This window comes from Erigeron canadensis, chromosome 2 (assembly GCF_010389155.1).
Source record: "Erigeron canadensis isolate Cc75 chromosome 2, C_canadensis_v1, whole genome shotgun sequence".
Taxonomy (NCBI): Eukaryota; Viridiplantae; Streptophyta; class Magnoliopsida; order Asterales; family Asteraceae; genus Erigeron; species Erigeron canadensis.
Genome location: NC_057762.1, coordinates 35,918,309 through 35,935,970, shown reverse-complemented (window position 1 = coordinate 35,935,970; position 17,662 = coordinate 35,918,309). Strand labels below are relative to the sequence as shown.

The window sequence follows — 17,662 nt, the reverse complement described above, 5'->3', positions numbered from 1 at the left end:
GATTATCATTCCTTGAAAAGATGGTCGAACATCCTCTAACAAGCAACCTATCTACCTTCGGTGTAAGGTTGCCCATAATACACTTTCCCACTTCATAGAGGACCGGATTTGGTACCATTGATACTACTGTGGATTTTTTGATTACTTTCTTTTTAATTGTTATTCTCGTTGGTCACATCATCCAACTAATAAAAATGTCCACCGGGTTGACTCAAAAGGCATGGAACATTACATTACATCCTTGATAAACAAGCTTATTCATTGACTTTTTGCAAAACAAATTAACAAATAAGAGAATAATCTCTATAGATCGAATATGTACACACGACTTTAACTGAAAACCAGTTGGGATCCATGTTCATCCTTGATTCGTTACTTATATTGAAGTCTTTAGATATTTAGAATAAAGCTAATAATAACATAACATAACATGACATATTGAATTAAAGCCAGAACATCCGACTTTATTTTTGGTTCGTCCCACTCGATATTTTTCTTGCCTAATTCTTAAATAAACCAAAACCACGATATAATCGAATGTAGCCAAACACGACATCTGAGTATATGCTATAACAAGATGTTAAACACCCATCTAGCCAGCCTACTTTAAGAGAAAAGTATAATTTGGTTTGGTTAGACTGGCCTATTTATACATATACACATGCATGTCACTATTTGATGATATTTTATGCAGTTATTACAACGGATAGAATAAACTTAGACTAATGTCCAAATAAATTTCTGTTTATGGCAACCATCATTCTTAAAAAACAAGGCTTTATGGTCATATGATATGTTAGCCCAGCCACCCCACACATCTTTGTTTAAGCCATAGATAGGTCCACTAATAACTCCTCAGGTCCTAAGATACCACAAAATTAAAGTTAAGGATGAGAGTTAAAGTTTGACACTCTTTTTATCTATTAGTATATATCATAAATATCATCATCCACTCAATGTAACTTTTGGAGATCGCCCTTAAATACTATCAAAACTACTACGAAGTATCTTTAAAATGAAAAACATTATTATTACATCTATTATTGGTTAGACTAAATGGAAAATTGCCATAACGGAATGAGCATCGTAATTGATTGAGTCATTATTATTCCTTTTGTAATGTTTGGTTATTATGATCTGATGATACATAGTAAGAGGTAGTTGGTTAATTGAGAACTTGGAAGACTACATCTATACTTTCATCTCCATTCCATGATGAGAGAAAGAGCAAACCATTAATGTTTTAATCGGGCCAGGCCATGGTCCAAACTATTTGGTTATACAGAGAATCAGCAAGAAGGAAATGTAAACCTATAGGTCATCCAAAGCAGAGCTTGAAAAGCTACTCTGATGTACAAGTACAAAGACTTGAAAAACACACAAGTTCATTAATTTTATGATGAGCAACAATTCTGGATTTTTTATCAACACTTACCAGTCACATGATACCCAACAAACACACAGGGCCTGGACTGGCTTCCTTTTACTATGTAAAACTATCTCCCAATTTTCATATAGTATATTCACGGTCACGGAGTGGTAAAAGAAAACAAGAAACCCCACAAAGTCATATATTCAATCCACGAACGAATCACTTATTTGAAATAAACTTCAGAAGCACAGTTACTAGTAAGTGGTAAATCAGATGGAGTGCATACTAAAGCCCGTTGCTGCAAATGTCTTAAACTCTGTTCCATACTAACTTGCACCATATCTGCCAGCATTTGCTTTGCATTTCCAGATTGTTCCTCACCCTCAATCTGTGATATAATGTCACATACAATGTTCTCAAGGGTATCAGGTTCAAGTTCGGATCTTGGGTATGGAGATTCACGTAATAAACGTAGAAGTGTATGGGCTTTTGTTTGAGAGTCTGGGGTGCCTTGAACCGTGAGCTCTAGGAGGCCTGGGATCACACCTTCTCTAAGTATTGGTTCCCTATATCTACACCGGTCACTTTGACACATGGTTAAAAGTGTCCCTACTGCGTGCTCACGGTTTTGAGGGGACCCACGTTCGAGAACCTCCACAACTGCAAGCACACCGCCTTCTTCTGAAGTTAGAGACACCCGTCCTTGTTCAAAACCAACGAGAGATTCAAGAAGAGCAGTGCATCTTTCTGAGATTTTTGAGGATTTTTTGGAACTGTTAAGGATGTTTACTAAATAAGGAATAGGGTCAGCTTGAAGGATGAGACTAAGGTTGTCGTTCTCCGATGAAAGATTAAAAAGAGCCATGACGGCGTCCACCTTGGCTTGTGGGGTACCCTGGTCAAGAGTTTCCACAAGAAATGGTATGGCGCCAGAAGCACCAATGGTTGACCTTTTAACAAGTGATGCAGACAGTGTGGCTAATGCAGCCGTTGCGTGTTCTTGCATACCATAGTTACCCAACTGATACAAATCAACAATTGGTTCTAACACTCCAGCATCCACAATACTGATCTTGTTTCTGCAGAAATAAAACATAACAATTAACAAACTTCATTCAAGATCTTAATGTTCCATACTTAATTAACTTAAGTCATGTAAACTGAGTCTTTTAGCATGTGATAGGATAACTAGCTTCATTTAGAAGATGTATCAAAAAAGGTAAAAGAAAACATTGAAAGGAAAAAAGAAAAGAAAGAGTGACAAGTTAATAAAAGCATAAATACAGTCACCCCACCAGGAAAAAAAACATTATCCATATCATAAAAGTATCAGATGCCATCCTCAATTAAAAAGCTTTCATTGTATGAACATGCTTATTTGCCTGTAAGTATTAAATTCTATGGTTTATCATAAGTCAAGGCGATATTATATAGCAAAAAATCAAATTTGCTATAAATGTCAAAGTAATACACAGACGAAGACATAGATACATGCACATGGGCGTGACGACACATTCATTTATGCAAATTTAGTAATTATGATGTACCGAATTAACAAAATGAATGGTACATCGGCCATAATTAGTACTGTATCCTTGCCAAAAGATAATGTAAGTCTTATAAAGAACATTAGCAGATACAATGATGTATTTTCTCTTTAACGCACTAATAATGAAAAACTTGTGATCCATTTGGCTAGCAGCACAGATCTGGCGTGCAGTTATTGAGCTACATAATTGGACTACACATGGCCTTTTAAATGTCCATGTGGGATCATGGACCTTGCCCAATCCAACTTGTAGTTGCACGCAAGATCCGTGCAACTATAGCAGCACGGATCATTTCTAGTTAACTTAACCCCTTCCCAAGAATCCCCTCACCCTCACAAAATAAATTCAATTTAAACCATGGCAAAAAGGCTATGTAATGTACCCTATTACTAAAGGCATGGGAATGTAAATATCTTGAAATATGAATAGATATTGTTTGATGAGCAAGTCACATGAGATTCTCTGCAATATCTCTGTTTTTTCAGTTATAGGAAACCAAACTTGTGGTTGTTAAAATTCAATTTAAACCAACCAATTAAAGTATCACATATCACGAACATATGCCTTTCAAGGTTTGCTTCATTAGTACATTGATGATACCTCGGAACAAAAAACTTGGGCATACAGAAACAGACATTCAAGAAAGTGACACAAACCAGTCTCCCATAAACAACCACCCCACAATTATTAGCTTCAAATTCAATCATTCAAAACCAACAAACAAACTTACTTTGTTTTTAGATCAATCAAACCAATTATCATCAAAATAGATAAAATATAATCGCGGAGAGTCTTACTCGGTCTAACTTATTTCATTAACTTCCCAAACTTTCATAAAATAAGGTCCATATTGGTGAGATCTTACACACCTTTTGCTAAAAAAAAATACTTAATATAGTTAAATTCATGATTTGCTTAAACCAAACTTTAACTTGATCTATTTACCTTTTCATCAGTTAACCAATCATATAACAAATACATAAAAGAAAAAAAAAAAAAAAGTAGAACGACAAACACACTACTACTTTAATAATATACTATTTATATATCTTGTACCTTTTTTTTTATTTTGCTAACTTGATGAATCCGAGGAAAAAAGAGACACAAAACAACTTACTTAGAAAATGACATGAACCACTCTCCAAACTTCCAAACCATCAACAAACTATTAATTTAATAATTGATCGATCGAATCTATATCTAAACACACAAATTAAGTCACACACCTATATTGTCTATAGCATAAATTATTGTATACATATTATGATCCATAAAAATTGGCCATTTATGCTGATGCATATTTATTTAAAAAATCGATAAAACGGATAACCGATCCATTATCGCCCTGACCGGTCTCACAAACAATTAATATAAAATTAAAGTTAAATAACAATATAACATGATATACTATATATAGCTAAAGGCGTAGACAAATTACTCGTAACATATATATATATATATATATTTAAAACTTGTTATATATATATATATGCAAAGTGTAGTGTATAAAAAGGCTTACGTTTCGTCTTGGACAGCAAGGTTAAGGAGAGCTAACAGAGCAGCTGTCTTGAAATCAAGGGAGGGTGACCGGAGCATGGAAACAAGCGGGGGTATGGCATCGGAAAACTGTCGCCGGAAACGTTGTGAGGTTTTGGTAAGTCGGCGGATGTCTTTAGCTGCTTGAATCTTGGAGAGATGGTCATGGTTGGTTTCTTGGATGAGGTGGAGTATGGTTGTGTGATCTCCGGTACCGGCGGAAGTGGTGAGAGAGTCCATGTGCAAATGAATATATCAAAGTAGTAGCTAGCACCGACGACGAGAGATATATAGAGAGATATACAATTACAATATGTTTAATTCTATATATATATATATATACAAGTCAAGTGAAGTGTGTGTGAGGGGTGTATAATTTTATATATGTATTTTTTTGAAGGGTTTAAATTAAAAAATAAAAAAAGAGGAGAATGTAAGGTGGGGAGGTAACGTGAGAAGTGGTGCCGTCGCGTTAAGCAACGGTTATTTTAAACGCCCATTTTTCCTTTCTTTTCTTAAAATGAATTTATCTACTTAAACATTTACTAGTATCCCACTAGAAATAAACACCCACGGGTTTTTATACTAACATCACGGATAAGTATTCATTTAAGCTTAAACATAGTTGTGTATTCAACACGTTGTCGCATATTATATCACACACCTTACAGCGGGACTCAAATAGATTGTTTTTTTAGATGACAATGTTATTTGATAAAGTCACTAACAAACATTAATTTGGCACTATAACAATATAGGCAAAGGATGATTAGTTTAAAGAAAAATAAACGTCACACCAAACACAACTTAGGTATAAATGGAAGTTGTTTAATAGAAACATAAGAACCCAGTATAAAAACTTACTTAAAATGTAAAGAAACAAAAGTTAAATATAGTTATATTTCACATATTATATTCTTGTACAAAACATGTTATTGACAAGCAAAAATGTAAAAGATAAAAATTTTAGGGGGTTAAAAGGTGTAGAGGTAAAAGTTTGTTGGCAAAAATATAAAAGATTAAAAGTTTAGGAGTTAAAAGGTAAATAGGTGAAGATGAAAAAAGTTGTAAAAGATTAAAAGTTTAAGGGGTTAGAAGGTAAAGATATAAAAGTTATATGCATGTATGGTTGTAACTTATGTATAAAAAGTTGTAAAAAGCAAGTTGGTTTTTAGTATATATATATAAATTTGCGCAGCAATTTTTTGTTTGCAATTTATTTATTATTCATTCACAAAAGTTTAACATTGTTTTGAACTCGGGGATCTTCTTAATCCTAATATATATGTATGTACTAGTCCTAATACCTGTACGATGTACGCTAGCTATATATATTGTATCATAATTTTTTTTTAAATGACTCATACATGATTCATGAATATGAATTAAATTGTGGTTAAAGTAAATCGATGATCGAAGTTAAATAATAATGAACAATAATGATAAATATATTATATGTTTAGTTAGAATGTTGGATTTATCGTAAAGTTTTAAATACACATCAAAATCGGAACCTGTAAGCATAATGGATGATAGCATATACCCTTGTGATTTCGTTTCGAAAACTCAAATTTTTGAAGTTTCATGTTAATAACTTATTATTATAACTAATATAAATTAATAGGAATTGAAGAATTGAGAAAGAAAAAAAACAATTTACTATTGAGAAAAACGATCGATCAAATTAGGTTATAATGTATTTTTTTAATTAATAAGTCAAGAGCTAGAGTCTAATTTTAAATTTAATAAGAAAATTGAATTTATATACAGCTAAAAAAAGCTAATTAAACAAAATAAATTAATTAAAAGGACACGTGTCGATCAAGGATTAAGTCATGTGTGGTTCAAGAACGTGTCAATCTTGTTTTAGTTTATTGATAGATATGAAAATTATGTTTTGAACTCGGGGATCTTAATCCTAAAATAATAACTATAAGTTAAATTAATTATTAATGAATATTAAGTATTATTTTTATTTATAAGGTATTTAGGTATATTAGCGTTTAATTCACATAATATTTTTGAAAGTAATGAAATCTGTCAAAAGAATAAGAATTTAAAAAAATGGAATTTGACGGTATGTTTCTTATTTTTTGAACATTCAAGTGACGAACAGAATGAAATTCCTTCTAACATCCCCAAGGAATGGAGATTTCATCAAATAATTGAATATTTACATTCAAACGGAATGATATTTCTTTATCTTTGAACAATCAAACACACTAACAAATGAAATTCAATAAAAACTATGTGAACCAAACGCGATCTAAATAAACAGACATGTAGTAGCCTTTGTATTGGTTGTAGTTTTATTTGTTTTTTTTTCCTAAATGTTTTTATTGGTTAGTCGTTGTGCTTTTTAAAAGCGGGTCTCAATATATTTTCATTTGCTTCAGTTAAGCTAGAAAGCTCAAACTGAGTTACACTATTAGGCAAACCTTAAGTGATTTACTAAATACACACGAAAAAAAAAAAACAAAAAAACAACTAAGAAGTGATATACTGATATCTACTATTTACAAGATATTTAATATATTTTGGAAATTTGAAGTTTTAAGCAGCATCGTAAGTTACCAAATTACCTGACACCTAACACTATACAGTATACATACCATTTATGGAGTTTTACTTTTAATAAGCAGCTGCATTATTACTTAAGTTTTATATGGTCGAATGTTGTATATAAAAAACGTAAATTACCTAAAAACTGATTTATAGATTGGTAATTATATTTACCCTACAAGAAATTTGGGTTTTGGGGACGACAAGTCACATTTGTTGTTCCAAAAACCTAGCGACGACATTTGCAACAACATCTCATGGTCGCCGAATCCTCATCTCCTAAAGTGTTTCGTGACGACAACAATGGGGCCCACCTTTGAATATTTTTTATCTAACTTTCTTAAAAAAAAAGTGACGATTTTAATGACGACAAAGTCACCCCTGAATATTTTTTTTTTATCTAACTTTCTTTTAAAAAAAAATTAAAAGTTAAAATTTTATTTTTAAAAACAAAAGTTATTTCGCGACGACATTGGCAACACCGTTGTCGTCCCTAAATGAAATTTTATTAAAAAAATAATTTTTTTTTACATATTTAGCATTATGTATTTATATATTATATATGTATTTATGTATTCTGTAAATGAATATGTGAATTAATAGATATAAAATCAATTAAAATCAGGTATAAAAATTAAATATATATAAAACATCCAAATCACCACAAATTTTCATTTAAAATCATACACAATATATTTACATTTCATTGACATATATATAATCAATTATCAAAATAAACAAACATAACACTACATACTAAAATTACTCAAACTAACCAAATATTACCATATAAATTTCACTAACAAAATCAACCTTGATGGTGGTGGTCGGCTCCGGTTGCTGTGGTGGTTGAGGGCAGCTGCAGTGGAGGATAAAAAGCGACGACAGTGGTGGTTGAGGACAGTCGCAGTGTAGGGTAAAAAGCGACGACAGTGGTTTTGTTATAAAGAGATGGATATAAGAAGAAAACTGCTCATTGTCGTCTTCTGTTGGTTTTGAGTCTCAATACTTCGACGGTTTATATGGGATGATGATTGAACCATTGAAAGGTCAGAGTGTTTATCACTGATCCGATATGAAAGGTATATAAAACGTTTGTTTCGGGGTACTCGACTATTGGTTATGAACTCACAAAACAACGGTTTAAAGAACATCTTTCAAAGAAAAGTTATATACAAACCTTTCATTTGTTAAACCTACATTCTACATTTTAAGATGAATATCTTTCAAAGAAAAGTTATATACAAACCTTTCATTTGTAAAAGAAAAATCAATGCATCAATTATTTTGGTAGAAAAGTTATCCTAAGGAGGGGTTAAGACCATTCCCTGTTCTGACCTTGTCGTTATTTATTTTAGACGGTCACATCAGAATTTTATCTCCAATACTCACCCAAAAATTACTCCTTACCTATCATATCTTCATCCTCAATGAAAATATTACAAACCCCCACACACATACATTCTTTATCCTCATTCCCAAATACAAAATAAATAAATTCTCACACACATGCTCGTCTATGCATTTTGTAAAAACCACAAGTGATGATGATGAATGCCTCCCTCTGGTGGCATGACATGATGAGAAAGACTACCAAAATGACGAAGCCCATACTCCATAGGGAAGGGCCTAATAGAAATGTATTATAAACATATTAGCATCTATCCCGTGTATAAGTAAGCTAACTAGCTAAGTAACAAACTCCTTTATTAGTATCATAGATCGAAAATATATCTGTTATTTACTAAGGAACTTCTTCATTTTGAAGACCATGATGATCCAAAAACGAGTTGCGAATTTACAGGACATATTTTATGGTTTTTTCCCCCTAGATGTGCTTAGATGTATGTGTTTGTACATCCGATTAGGTTATGTGAAGAGGAGAGGTGTTTGGATAGTTTGATGGCGATTCCCCGTTGGTAGGAGTTTTTCTCCCTTGTATGCCGATTGATGTGTGTTTAGATTGTTTTAGGGTTTTTCCCATGATGATCATGATGATGATCATTTAGGGTTTTTGGTATTTAGGGGTTTTCCCATGATGATCATGATGATGATCATTTAGGGTTTTTCCTCGTAATAAAGATCGTGTCCTTCTTTCTTTTTTTCCTTCTCCTTTTATAGTGCAAATATGACTTGGAAGAGAGGAAATAGGATCAGAACGAATCTCTTATTGCTGATGGAGATTTCCTCTAATTTAGGAAGTGATATGACAGCCTTTATTTGTGCTTATCCTTTCAGCTAAGGTACTGTGCAGCCTGTGTAGTACCCTGCGTGTAGTCTGCGTCTAGGCGTCTTCCTGGGTACTGATGGTCTAGGTGGGTACCACCCGTATAAAGTAAGCATGGAGTGAGACGATTGGGCTAAGAATTATCGTTTTAATCGATTTTGATTATATGAATATCAGTCGTTCAAAACAAAGGTATGTATAAAAACAACATTACGACCCGTATCAAAATGAAAGATGAAGATTGTGAGAAAAAATTAAACATAGTTTTGTTAATTTGTTTTTCTCATTTTTACCGAGTACATATCATTACTTAATCAAAAGAAACTAGTCAACTAGATAAGAAAATGTGTATTGCTTAAATATAGTTGAGTTCTTATAATTATATTTCAATTATATTGGTAGATAAGTTATCCCTAATAGGCTAATATTATGTGGTCGGGTTGGATTACATACTTTTACTGTAAGCATTGGATTCGTGCATATTTTTTTCGAATGATAACATAATCTTGATTAAGATTCTTAATTGAAAATGACTCATTGTAGTTTTTCTTATGTTGTTCTTCAATAATATTTGTTTTCTCTTCGTTTGAAAATGATGACGATAAACTTGAGAATATTAAGTCTCGTATTATAATATATTTTCTTGGAAAACAAATGTGACCCGTTTAATATAAGATTCCAGATAATGTGTTAACCAATATTTATAACTTAAAAACTTAACTCACAATTTATTCCATGATGATATATTGATTATTTTATTTTTTTACAAACGTTATTTGTCAATTTGATTTGTTATTAAAAAGTTATCCGTCTTGACCTGAGTATTAGGGGTGAGTACGGTTCGGTTTGGTTCGGTTTTTGACTAAAACCGAAACCGAACCGTTATAATTCAGTTTTTGAAAATTAAAACCATTGGGTTTCGGTTTTTTCGGTTTTGGTCTATTTTGGTTCGGTTTTTCGGTTTTAGTCGGTTTTTAACCACTTGTGGTTTAGGTCAAATTGAGCTTCAAAAGTTTATAAGTTTATACCCTATAATTACACCTTAATTAATTTCAACAAGTTTTCAAAACAATATTAGTAACAATAACACAACAATAATGACAACAAATACATAAAAGTGGGTTGTACAAACTTCAAACAAATTTTATATATAACTATTTATATCTTTTACGCGTTGTTTAATTATACAATTATTAAAACAAATTAATTTTGTTGTGTATTTTCAATTAAAACATATAAATGATATTATTATATATACCTATAAATGCAAATATAATAACATATTTATCAAAAATTAATAATAAAATGATATAAATATAAAATAAAGTAAAAATATATATTTTTGGTTCGGTTCGGTTTTAACTGTTCGGTTTTTCATTAGAAACCAAAACCGAACCACACTTTCGGTTTTTAGAAAACCAAAACCAATAGTTTTTGGTTTTTTCGGTTTTCGGTTCGGTTTTTGCTCACCCATACTGAGTATATATATTATTTCAAGTATAGTAAATACAAGTTATAATTTATATAGAAACAATGTAATATTTAAAACATGTCAGACTAATATAGATACAAAATGATAGATATCAGATATAAAAAATGAACAAGACAACCGATAAACTCTACACTGATCTGAAAAAGATTCAATGACGCAACAGTCTAAATCATCAATCCCCTAACTTTAGTACCGATGACCTTCTGAGGAAATGAAATGTAAGACTTATTTTTCTCAAATTTTCTAACCATAGTATATTAGTATGCAACAGACCTGAAAACTGCATTTTTCAAAGCGTGACAGCAGAAACGACACCACCTATTTGGACACGAGTCCAAAATATCTTTGTCATTACTCGTTACTATGTGATAAGCATACATTGCAGATTCATATTTGTATATGTTGGGAAGCCGCAATGTTCTTATATATCTCGTACACAGATTCAAATACTTAACATGAAATTTCTTTTCCAATCCTGAGATTCCTAACTCCCAAGACCATAGAAGTAAAGATTTGTTGATGACATTGTTAATTAGCAAGCTGACGTCTATAATGATCAACTATAACTAACTAAGAGCTATGAACAAAATATAGCTGATCGTGAGCTAAATAACTACCTGTATGCAACACAATTCATAGCCGCTTTAGCTTGGTAAGTCAGTCCAGGTATAAGATCACAGCAGTAGAAGGCAAAAGCTATCAGCCAGACCACTTAGGCAAGGATTTAAGGCAAGTAAACATAAACATTAGAAATAATTGGAATGTGTTGCCCATGAATACTTGCCCCCGTTTTCATATACAACAACTAGGTACTTAAACCAGGGATCTAACTTTTCAAACTAGTAGGATGTCTTTAGACTTTAATCCTTATCTTTCTAGACAGATTATTTTATGCTGACCCATTTTATTACCCAAATCAAACCATTTACGTATAAAATGGTTAAAACTGCAACTTCGGATTATATATAGAGAGGCAACTAATGAGCCTTTGACCACGATCTTACAACTGTATATGCATCAGCAGACATGTAGACATAATGATGAGTTTACGATTTCCTGACATATTTTAACTTAACAAGACTAATTTCGATAACTTTAAAACTTTTACTAACTCTAATTTCCTTGACTTGCCATCTAGAACAGAAAATGTAGACATCTACCAAAGTCTAACTACAGTAACTAAAATCTAACAATTTGTTCAAACAATAAGATCCACGCCAGCAGACAATCAAAGCTTAATGGTCCAGATCTAAACTCCATATACCCCCAAGAAGCAATTCCAAGGACTAGCGCTGAGATGCATTCTGCAAATTCCATACAAGAACAATTTGTTAATAAAAATGTTGCAAGTTTCCATATAACTATGAAGCTGGGAGAACCAAGTAATGGATGATCTTTAACTATACTGGCATCATTAAGAGTACCTTATGTGACATTCTACTATAATTCCCTTTGCTTTGTGAACTTTGCCACCGAAATGGCTGAGATTGGCTTGTATGAGTCCCAGGGACAGGCCTCCTGAAAATAAAGAAACAGGTAAGAGCAGAACACTTGCATTCAAATTCAAGATTGAATTTGACTTACTGAGTATCAACACGCGTCTTCTTTTGTGTATTCTTATCATCTTCCCAGTGGCGTTTTCTCCCAGAAGTTTGTAATGTCAGTCGTTTGTGCTCCATAGAACGTTGCGATGATAAATTACTGGCCAATTGCCCAGAGCTTGGTGCTGATGCTATCATGTTCACCTGAGCAGATGAGGCCCGTGCAAAAACTACAGGCCTAGCTGTCAGTGGTTTGTGCTCCACAAAATGATCCAATGTTGAATTACTGGCCACTTTCCCTGAGTGTTGTGCTGGTGTTACCATGTTGACCTGAGCAGATGCAGTAGTAGGTGCCAAAACTGCAGGCCTGCGAACAGCTGGCCTAATTCCCTCTTGACGTGGTTGAATTACCACAGGAACAGTTCTAGCAGTTGAGGGAGTGGTTGGCTCAATTTTTGGAATGCCTGGGTGTGTTACCACAGTAGCACTTGGGTGAGTGGTTGGCTCAATTTTTGGAATGCGTGGCTGAATTGCAGTTGAAGTGATTGGCTCAGTTTTTGGAATGAGTGGATGAGTTTCCACAGGAGCAGCACGAGTGATTGGCTTGGTCGGCTCTTTGGGAGTGAGTGGCTGAGTTACCACCGGAGTAGCTGGAGTTAAAGGCTCAGTCACAACTTTTGCAGTTTGTGGTTGAGTCAACACATGAGCAGCTGGAGTGATGGGCTTAATAATGTGTGGTTGAGTCACCACAGGAGCAGCTGTAGTGACGGGCTCAATCATGTGTGGTTGAGTTACCACAGGAGGATCTGGACGGGTTGACTCAGTCAGCACTTTCTCAGTGCAAGCTTGAGCAACCACAGGAGTAGCTGGAGTTGTTGGCCCTGTAGGAACTACTGGAACGGATGGCTGAGTTACCACAACATTTGTGCCATTGTAAGCCTTGTGTATCGCCTCAAACTTACTTACTTCAGCAGCATGTCTAAACTTGCAATTAATTACCTCAGCCATATCACTCGCAAATTCAGAATCTGCAATCAACAGAATATTGACGATATAAAAGCAAGTCACGTGGATATAATCATTTGAGAGAAAACAATGTGATCTTAGGCTTTTGCAATATACCTAGATACTTATGAATAACGGCACGTGCAACTAATTGCTCAGCTTCTTTTATGCTCTTAGCATTGTCTCCTGAAAAAGTATCACCATTAAAAGACAATTGAGAGCTGAAAACAGCAATTGCTCCCCCCTGATGACATGTCACATACTTGGGTCTTTCTAGTTTCCTCTTAACTGAAAACTCGATTACAATAGACTTGCATATGCTTTTATCCTGGATAACAGCAGAAAGTAGTAATAATCATTATCTCAAACAAAACAACTATACACTTGTCATCAGATATGTATAAGATTATAGTCAACTTTAATGTGTCGCAAAAGAGACCTGCAGGTTGTGATTGATTAATGGCCATTCAGGTAAAAAATAATATACTCAGTAATATGTAAGAATTAAACCTCTAGTATATGACGCAATGCTTCTCTCTTTGACTTTCGAATCATGGAATTGTATGCAATCTCGGACACATTCATTTCAGCCATCTTAACGTTTGGAAATGTGTTTGAAGATGTGTAGCTCTCACCATCATACGTGACAGTAGATCTAAACTTTGGCAGATGATCAGATCCTTCATTTAGAGTTTGATAAACAGGAAGTGATTTCCTCATCTTCTGCGCATGTTGGTTGAGAAGACATCTGTAGAGCAAATGTGGTTTTGAACCTGAAAAGACCAAAGAGTATAGATATCATTTTACATGTAATCAAGTCCTATAATCATATACTCGACATCAAACCTCACGTCATAGGGCTTCAGTAGAGCACCAAAAAAGTGACTACAGTTAGAAATATATACCAACAACAAATGCAAATAGAATTTGGGTTGGAAAGTGTGGGGTGACTATTATGGAAAAATATTACCGTATTTTTTTAAGAGACAAAGCAAAGCATATATTAGTAACAACAAAAATCCCAAGCAAAGTAGGTGAATGTATTACAGTAATTACCCAAAGTACATTACAGTAGCAATACGCTGATCCATATTAAGAGACTTAATAAAGGATCAACCATAACAACATGATCTTGATCTTACAATACATGAACATACAACACTACCAATGCACCAAATACTACAACTATACTATATGTGTGATGACCTGACACTCATTGTGGGCCGAACGCTAAATCGTGAGCATCGTGAGCTTAAAATATAGTCCATGAAAGTGTATTGATCATCACATCATGGAACTATGCTTGTTTCATCTGATGGTGACTCCTATTTTAATTCAGTTTTCTGTTTTAAATTTTAATAGATTATATTACCAAAGAAACCTTTCCCAACCAACTTTACTTTTCGTTCCCAATGATCCTTTCAACATACACATTTTTATAAATTAAGACACCAAAATTGTCACATTTTGCTATTCTATGCATCTAACATTCAAATCTATCTTTTTCATTTCATCAAAAACCACAAAATAAACTAAACGTTTGATACAGACAATAGATGATGTACATAATTAAATTCGAAAACCCACAAAATCCGCAAAAATAATCATTAATTAATTCATATATATATATATATAACACATGCTTATATAAAAACTAAACATAAGTAGAAGAAAGAAACCAGCAATGTAAATAGTCAAATCTGCAAAACAAAAATGAAACAATTTGGAATGAAAAAAGCTAGAAGAAGTTACCGGAGGCGATGGGTGCCGGCGCCGGCGCCGTCATGGGCATAGCTGATCCGTGCGTACAGTGGGTGTGATTGGAAATGAAAATGAGTGTTTTATTTTGTAAGTGGTGACGATATAATATACAGCAGTGTTTAGGTGAAGCCTACATTTATTACCCAATAAGCTTTTTTGATTCAATTTTTGCCAAAATTTGATTCACTGCCTGACTGACTGACTGACTGACTAGTGTACTAAATTTTTAAAATGATTTGCAAAATAATTCCATAAAATGAGGATATAATATGTATATAGTGGGGTTTTTTTACTGACTCAATTTGGGATTCTTTTTTGCCAAACTTGTATAGTCAAGGTTGTACATTGACTTATGTCTGTAAATGCTTTAACGAAGAGAACAAAAGGGAATTAAAGGCACTAGTCTCTACTCTTGTAATAAAAAATGTTCCCTTTTCTTGCTCATCAATGTTCGGTTCATTCGTATAAAATTATCACATTGTGTGATGTATAGCTATTTAATTATCTCTATTCCCTAATAAAACAATCCCTCTCTCCTATTAAATATTTCTATATTTGAAATACCTTATTTACTCTTGGACTTTTTTGTTTTTTTTTTCTTTACGTAATTACTTAAAATCCCTAATAAAACAGACCGCTTTCCGCACTAGTGCTGTTGCATTGCGCGGGTACCATGCTCGTTAAAGTAAAACATATTATTATCATTACTATTAATATTTGAATTCGGGATTTTAAAATATATCTTAATTTTACCTTTGTATTTGAGATTCTAATCAAATCTATAATCTTTAAATCTTTAAAACTATATAAAACAAGTTTTCTTCCTTCTTTTTAACTTTCAATTTTTAAAATATTCATGTTCACTTTAATAATAGCTATTTTTTTTTAATTAACTCATATACAGTTTTTCAAAATATTAAACAATAAAAAAATAAAAGTAAATGTGTAATTTTACACTAATATATCTATGTTAAAATTTGTTTAATATACATTTTATTGTTTTTATTGCTTATCTTTATTGTCCGGTATCCTGAATTTTTTATTTGGGTAATGATCAATCCTTCTAAATTTATTAGCCTAAAAATCCTCCTAATTAATAGGATTAGTGGATTTCATGTGTTAACAAGTGGATATACTAAGTGGATTTTTAGCATTTTCCCAGTTTAATACTTTAATGGTAAAATCAATAGATTGTACCCCAGTTACGTCAGCTGGCCCAATGGGCTTCTCCACTAGATAGGCCCCTTCCAGTCTTCAAATGTCCTGAAAATATGTTCTACTCAAAAACATGAGGCAATCCGTATTCAAAGGGGAACCATATATATTGACCAAAATTTTTGTAAACTATTTATATATCCCTAAACTTTTTTCTAACTAAAAACAAATTAACCCATATTGATAAAAGAAAAAAAAAAAAGAAAAAGAAAGTGAACAACACACAAAGTCATATCGAGAACAACAATATTATCATCATATAATAATCATGATGGAAGAGGATACATTACAAGAACGTGAATTTATTTTTAAACGATTTGATGACAATGGAGATGGAAAGATCTCTACAACCGAGCTCGAGAAAAACTTGAAGAAAGTTGCATCTGTTACCGCCGAGGACATCCAACGTCTCATGGCAAAAGTTGATACCGATGCAGATGGGTATATTTCGTTTCAAGAGTTTACTAATTTTTATCATGCCAATAGGGAAATGATGAAGAACGTTGCAAAGATGTTATAAATGTGTATTTTCTTTACATTCCAGTAGAGTGAATTGATCATCAATTCATATTCATTCGTTTTTGATGAATAATTATTTGCAAAAGAATATATCCTGCATAAATATGTTTTCTTAAGGTCTGTGAAATTAACTCTCTATATCAAAAAAATTAATTCAAAATTTCAATTTCTCTACTCTAAATGCCTCCTCCTAAAGCAGGTAGTAAGATAACTTATGAAAGGTATTCAACGCACCAAAGTCCAAATATTATTTAAACACATGTGTGGGCTTAAGTTAATTAAATCGGGATAAGCCCAATACGTTAGGCCTTTCAAAAAATGGGTTACCGGTGAGTGGTGAGTATACGTGGGCAGAATATCTGGTTTCAAAAAAACCGATTTGAATTATCTAGGTACTGGAACCGATTGGAACCTGTTCCTCAAGAAGCGGTTCCGGTTCCTCAACAACCGATATATAGGGACCGGTTCCACTTTCGGATCCAAAAATCGGTTCCAAACCGGTTCTTTGACAAAAAAAACCCGAAAAAAGCGGCCATTTTGACGTTTAATGTGTGTATAAAAAAATTGAATCTGTTTATATGAAAAGTCTAGAACAATTATTTAATATATATTATATATAAAAAAAAAAAACTTAAGCTTTCATTTAACAAAACCTTAAATTTAATTATCACAATACATCATCCAAGTTTTGGTTATTTTATGACCTTTTAATTTGTTTTTCTTAAAAGTTGTCTGAGTATGCTTACTATATATATTTTTTAGATAATAGCTACAAAATGCAGTAAAACCTCTATAAATTAATAATGTTGGGACCGAAATATTTTATTATATTATCGAGATATTATTGTATCGATAAAATAATAAATTATAAATTTAAAGAGG

The 17,662-nt window shown here is 32.8% G+C and overlaps 2 protein-coding genes across 2 annotated transcripts; both read right to left on the bottom strand.

The window, feature by feature from the left end:
• Positions 1–1,368: 1,368 nt before the first annotated feature.
• On the bottom strand, positions 1,369–4,805 carry LOC122589341 (U-box domain-containing protein 4-like). Its single transcript, XM_043761628.1, has 2 exons — positions 4,442–4,805; positions 1,369–2,451 (listed from the first exon to the last, which is right to left on the bottom strand). The coding sequence occupies exons 1-2, from the start codon at positions 4,696–4,698 to the stop codon at positions 1,596–1,598; spliced, it is 1,113 nt and encodes a 370-aa protein (XP_043617563.1). The 5' UTR covers positions 4,699–4,805; the 3' UTR covers positions 1,369–1,595.
• Positions 4,806–11,676: 6,871 nt separating this feature from the next.
• On the bottom strand, positions 11,677–15,264 carry LOC122588980 (double-stranded RNA-binding protein 6-like). The gene is made up of 6 exons (XM_043761205.1): positions 15,038–15,264; positions 13,796–14,058; positions 13,403–13,613; positions 12,324–13,308; positions 12,164–12,257; positions 11,677–12,043 (listed from the first exon to the last, which is right to left on the bottom strand). The coding sequence occupies exons 1-6, from the start codon at positions 15,075–15,077 to the stop codon at positions 12,026–12,028; spliced, it is 1,611 nt and encodes a 536-aa protein (XP_043617140.1). The 5' UTR covers positions 15,078–15,264; the 3' UTR covers positions 11,677–12,025.
• Positions 15,265–17,662: the final 2,398 nt, after the last annotated feature.

Excerpts from the sequence above, each read along its gene's own strand:
- LOC122589341 (XM_043761628.1), bottom strand. The coding sequence starts at position 4,698 with ATGGACTCTCTCACCACTTCCGCCGGTACCGGAGATCACACAACCATA. Across the intron at positions 2,452-4,441 it reads CTTGCTGTCCAAGACGAAAC|AAACAAGATCAGTATTGTGG; the intron begins GTAAGCCTTTTT and ends TTATTTCTGCAG.
- LOC122588980 (XM_043761205.1), bottom strand. The coding sequence starts at position 15,077 with ATGCCCATGACGGCGCCGGCGCCGGCACCCATCGCCTCCG. Across the intron at positions 14,059-15,037 it reads GCCGGCACCCATCGCCTCCG|GTTCAAAACCACATTTGCTC; the intron begins GTAACTTCTTCT and ends TGGTCTTTTCAG. Across the intron at positions 12,258-12,323 it reads AAGACGCGTGTTGATACTCA|GAGGCCTGTCCCTGGGACTC; the intron begins GTAAGTCAAATT and ends CTTTATTTTCAG.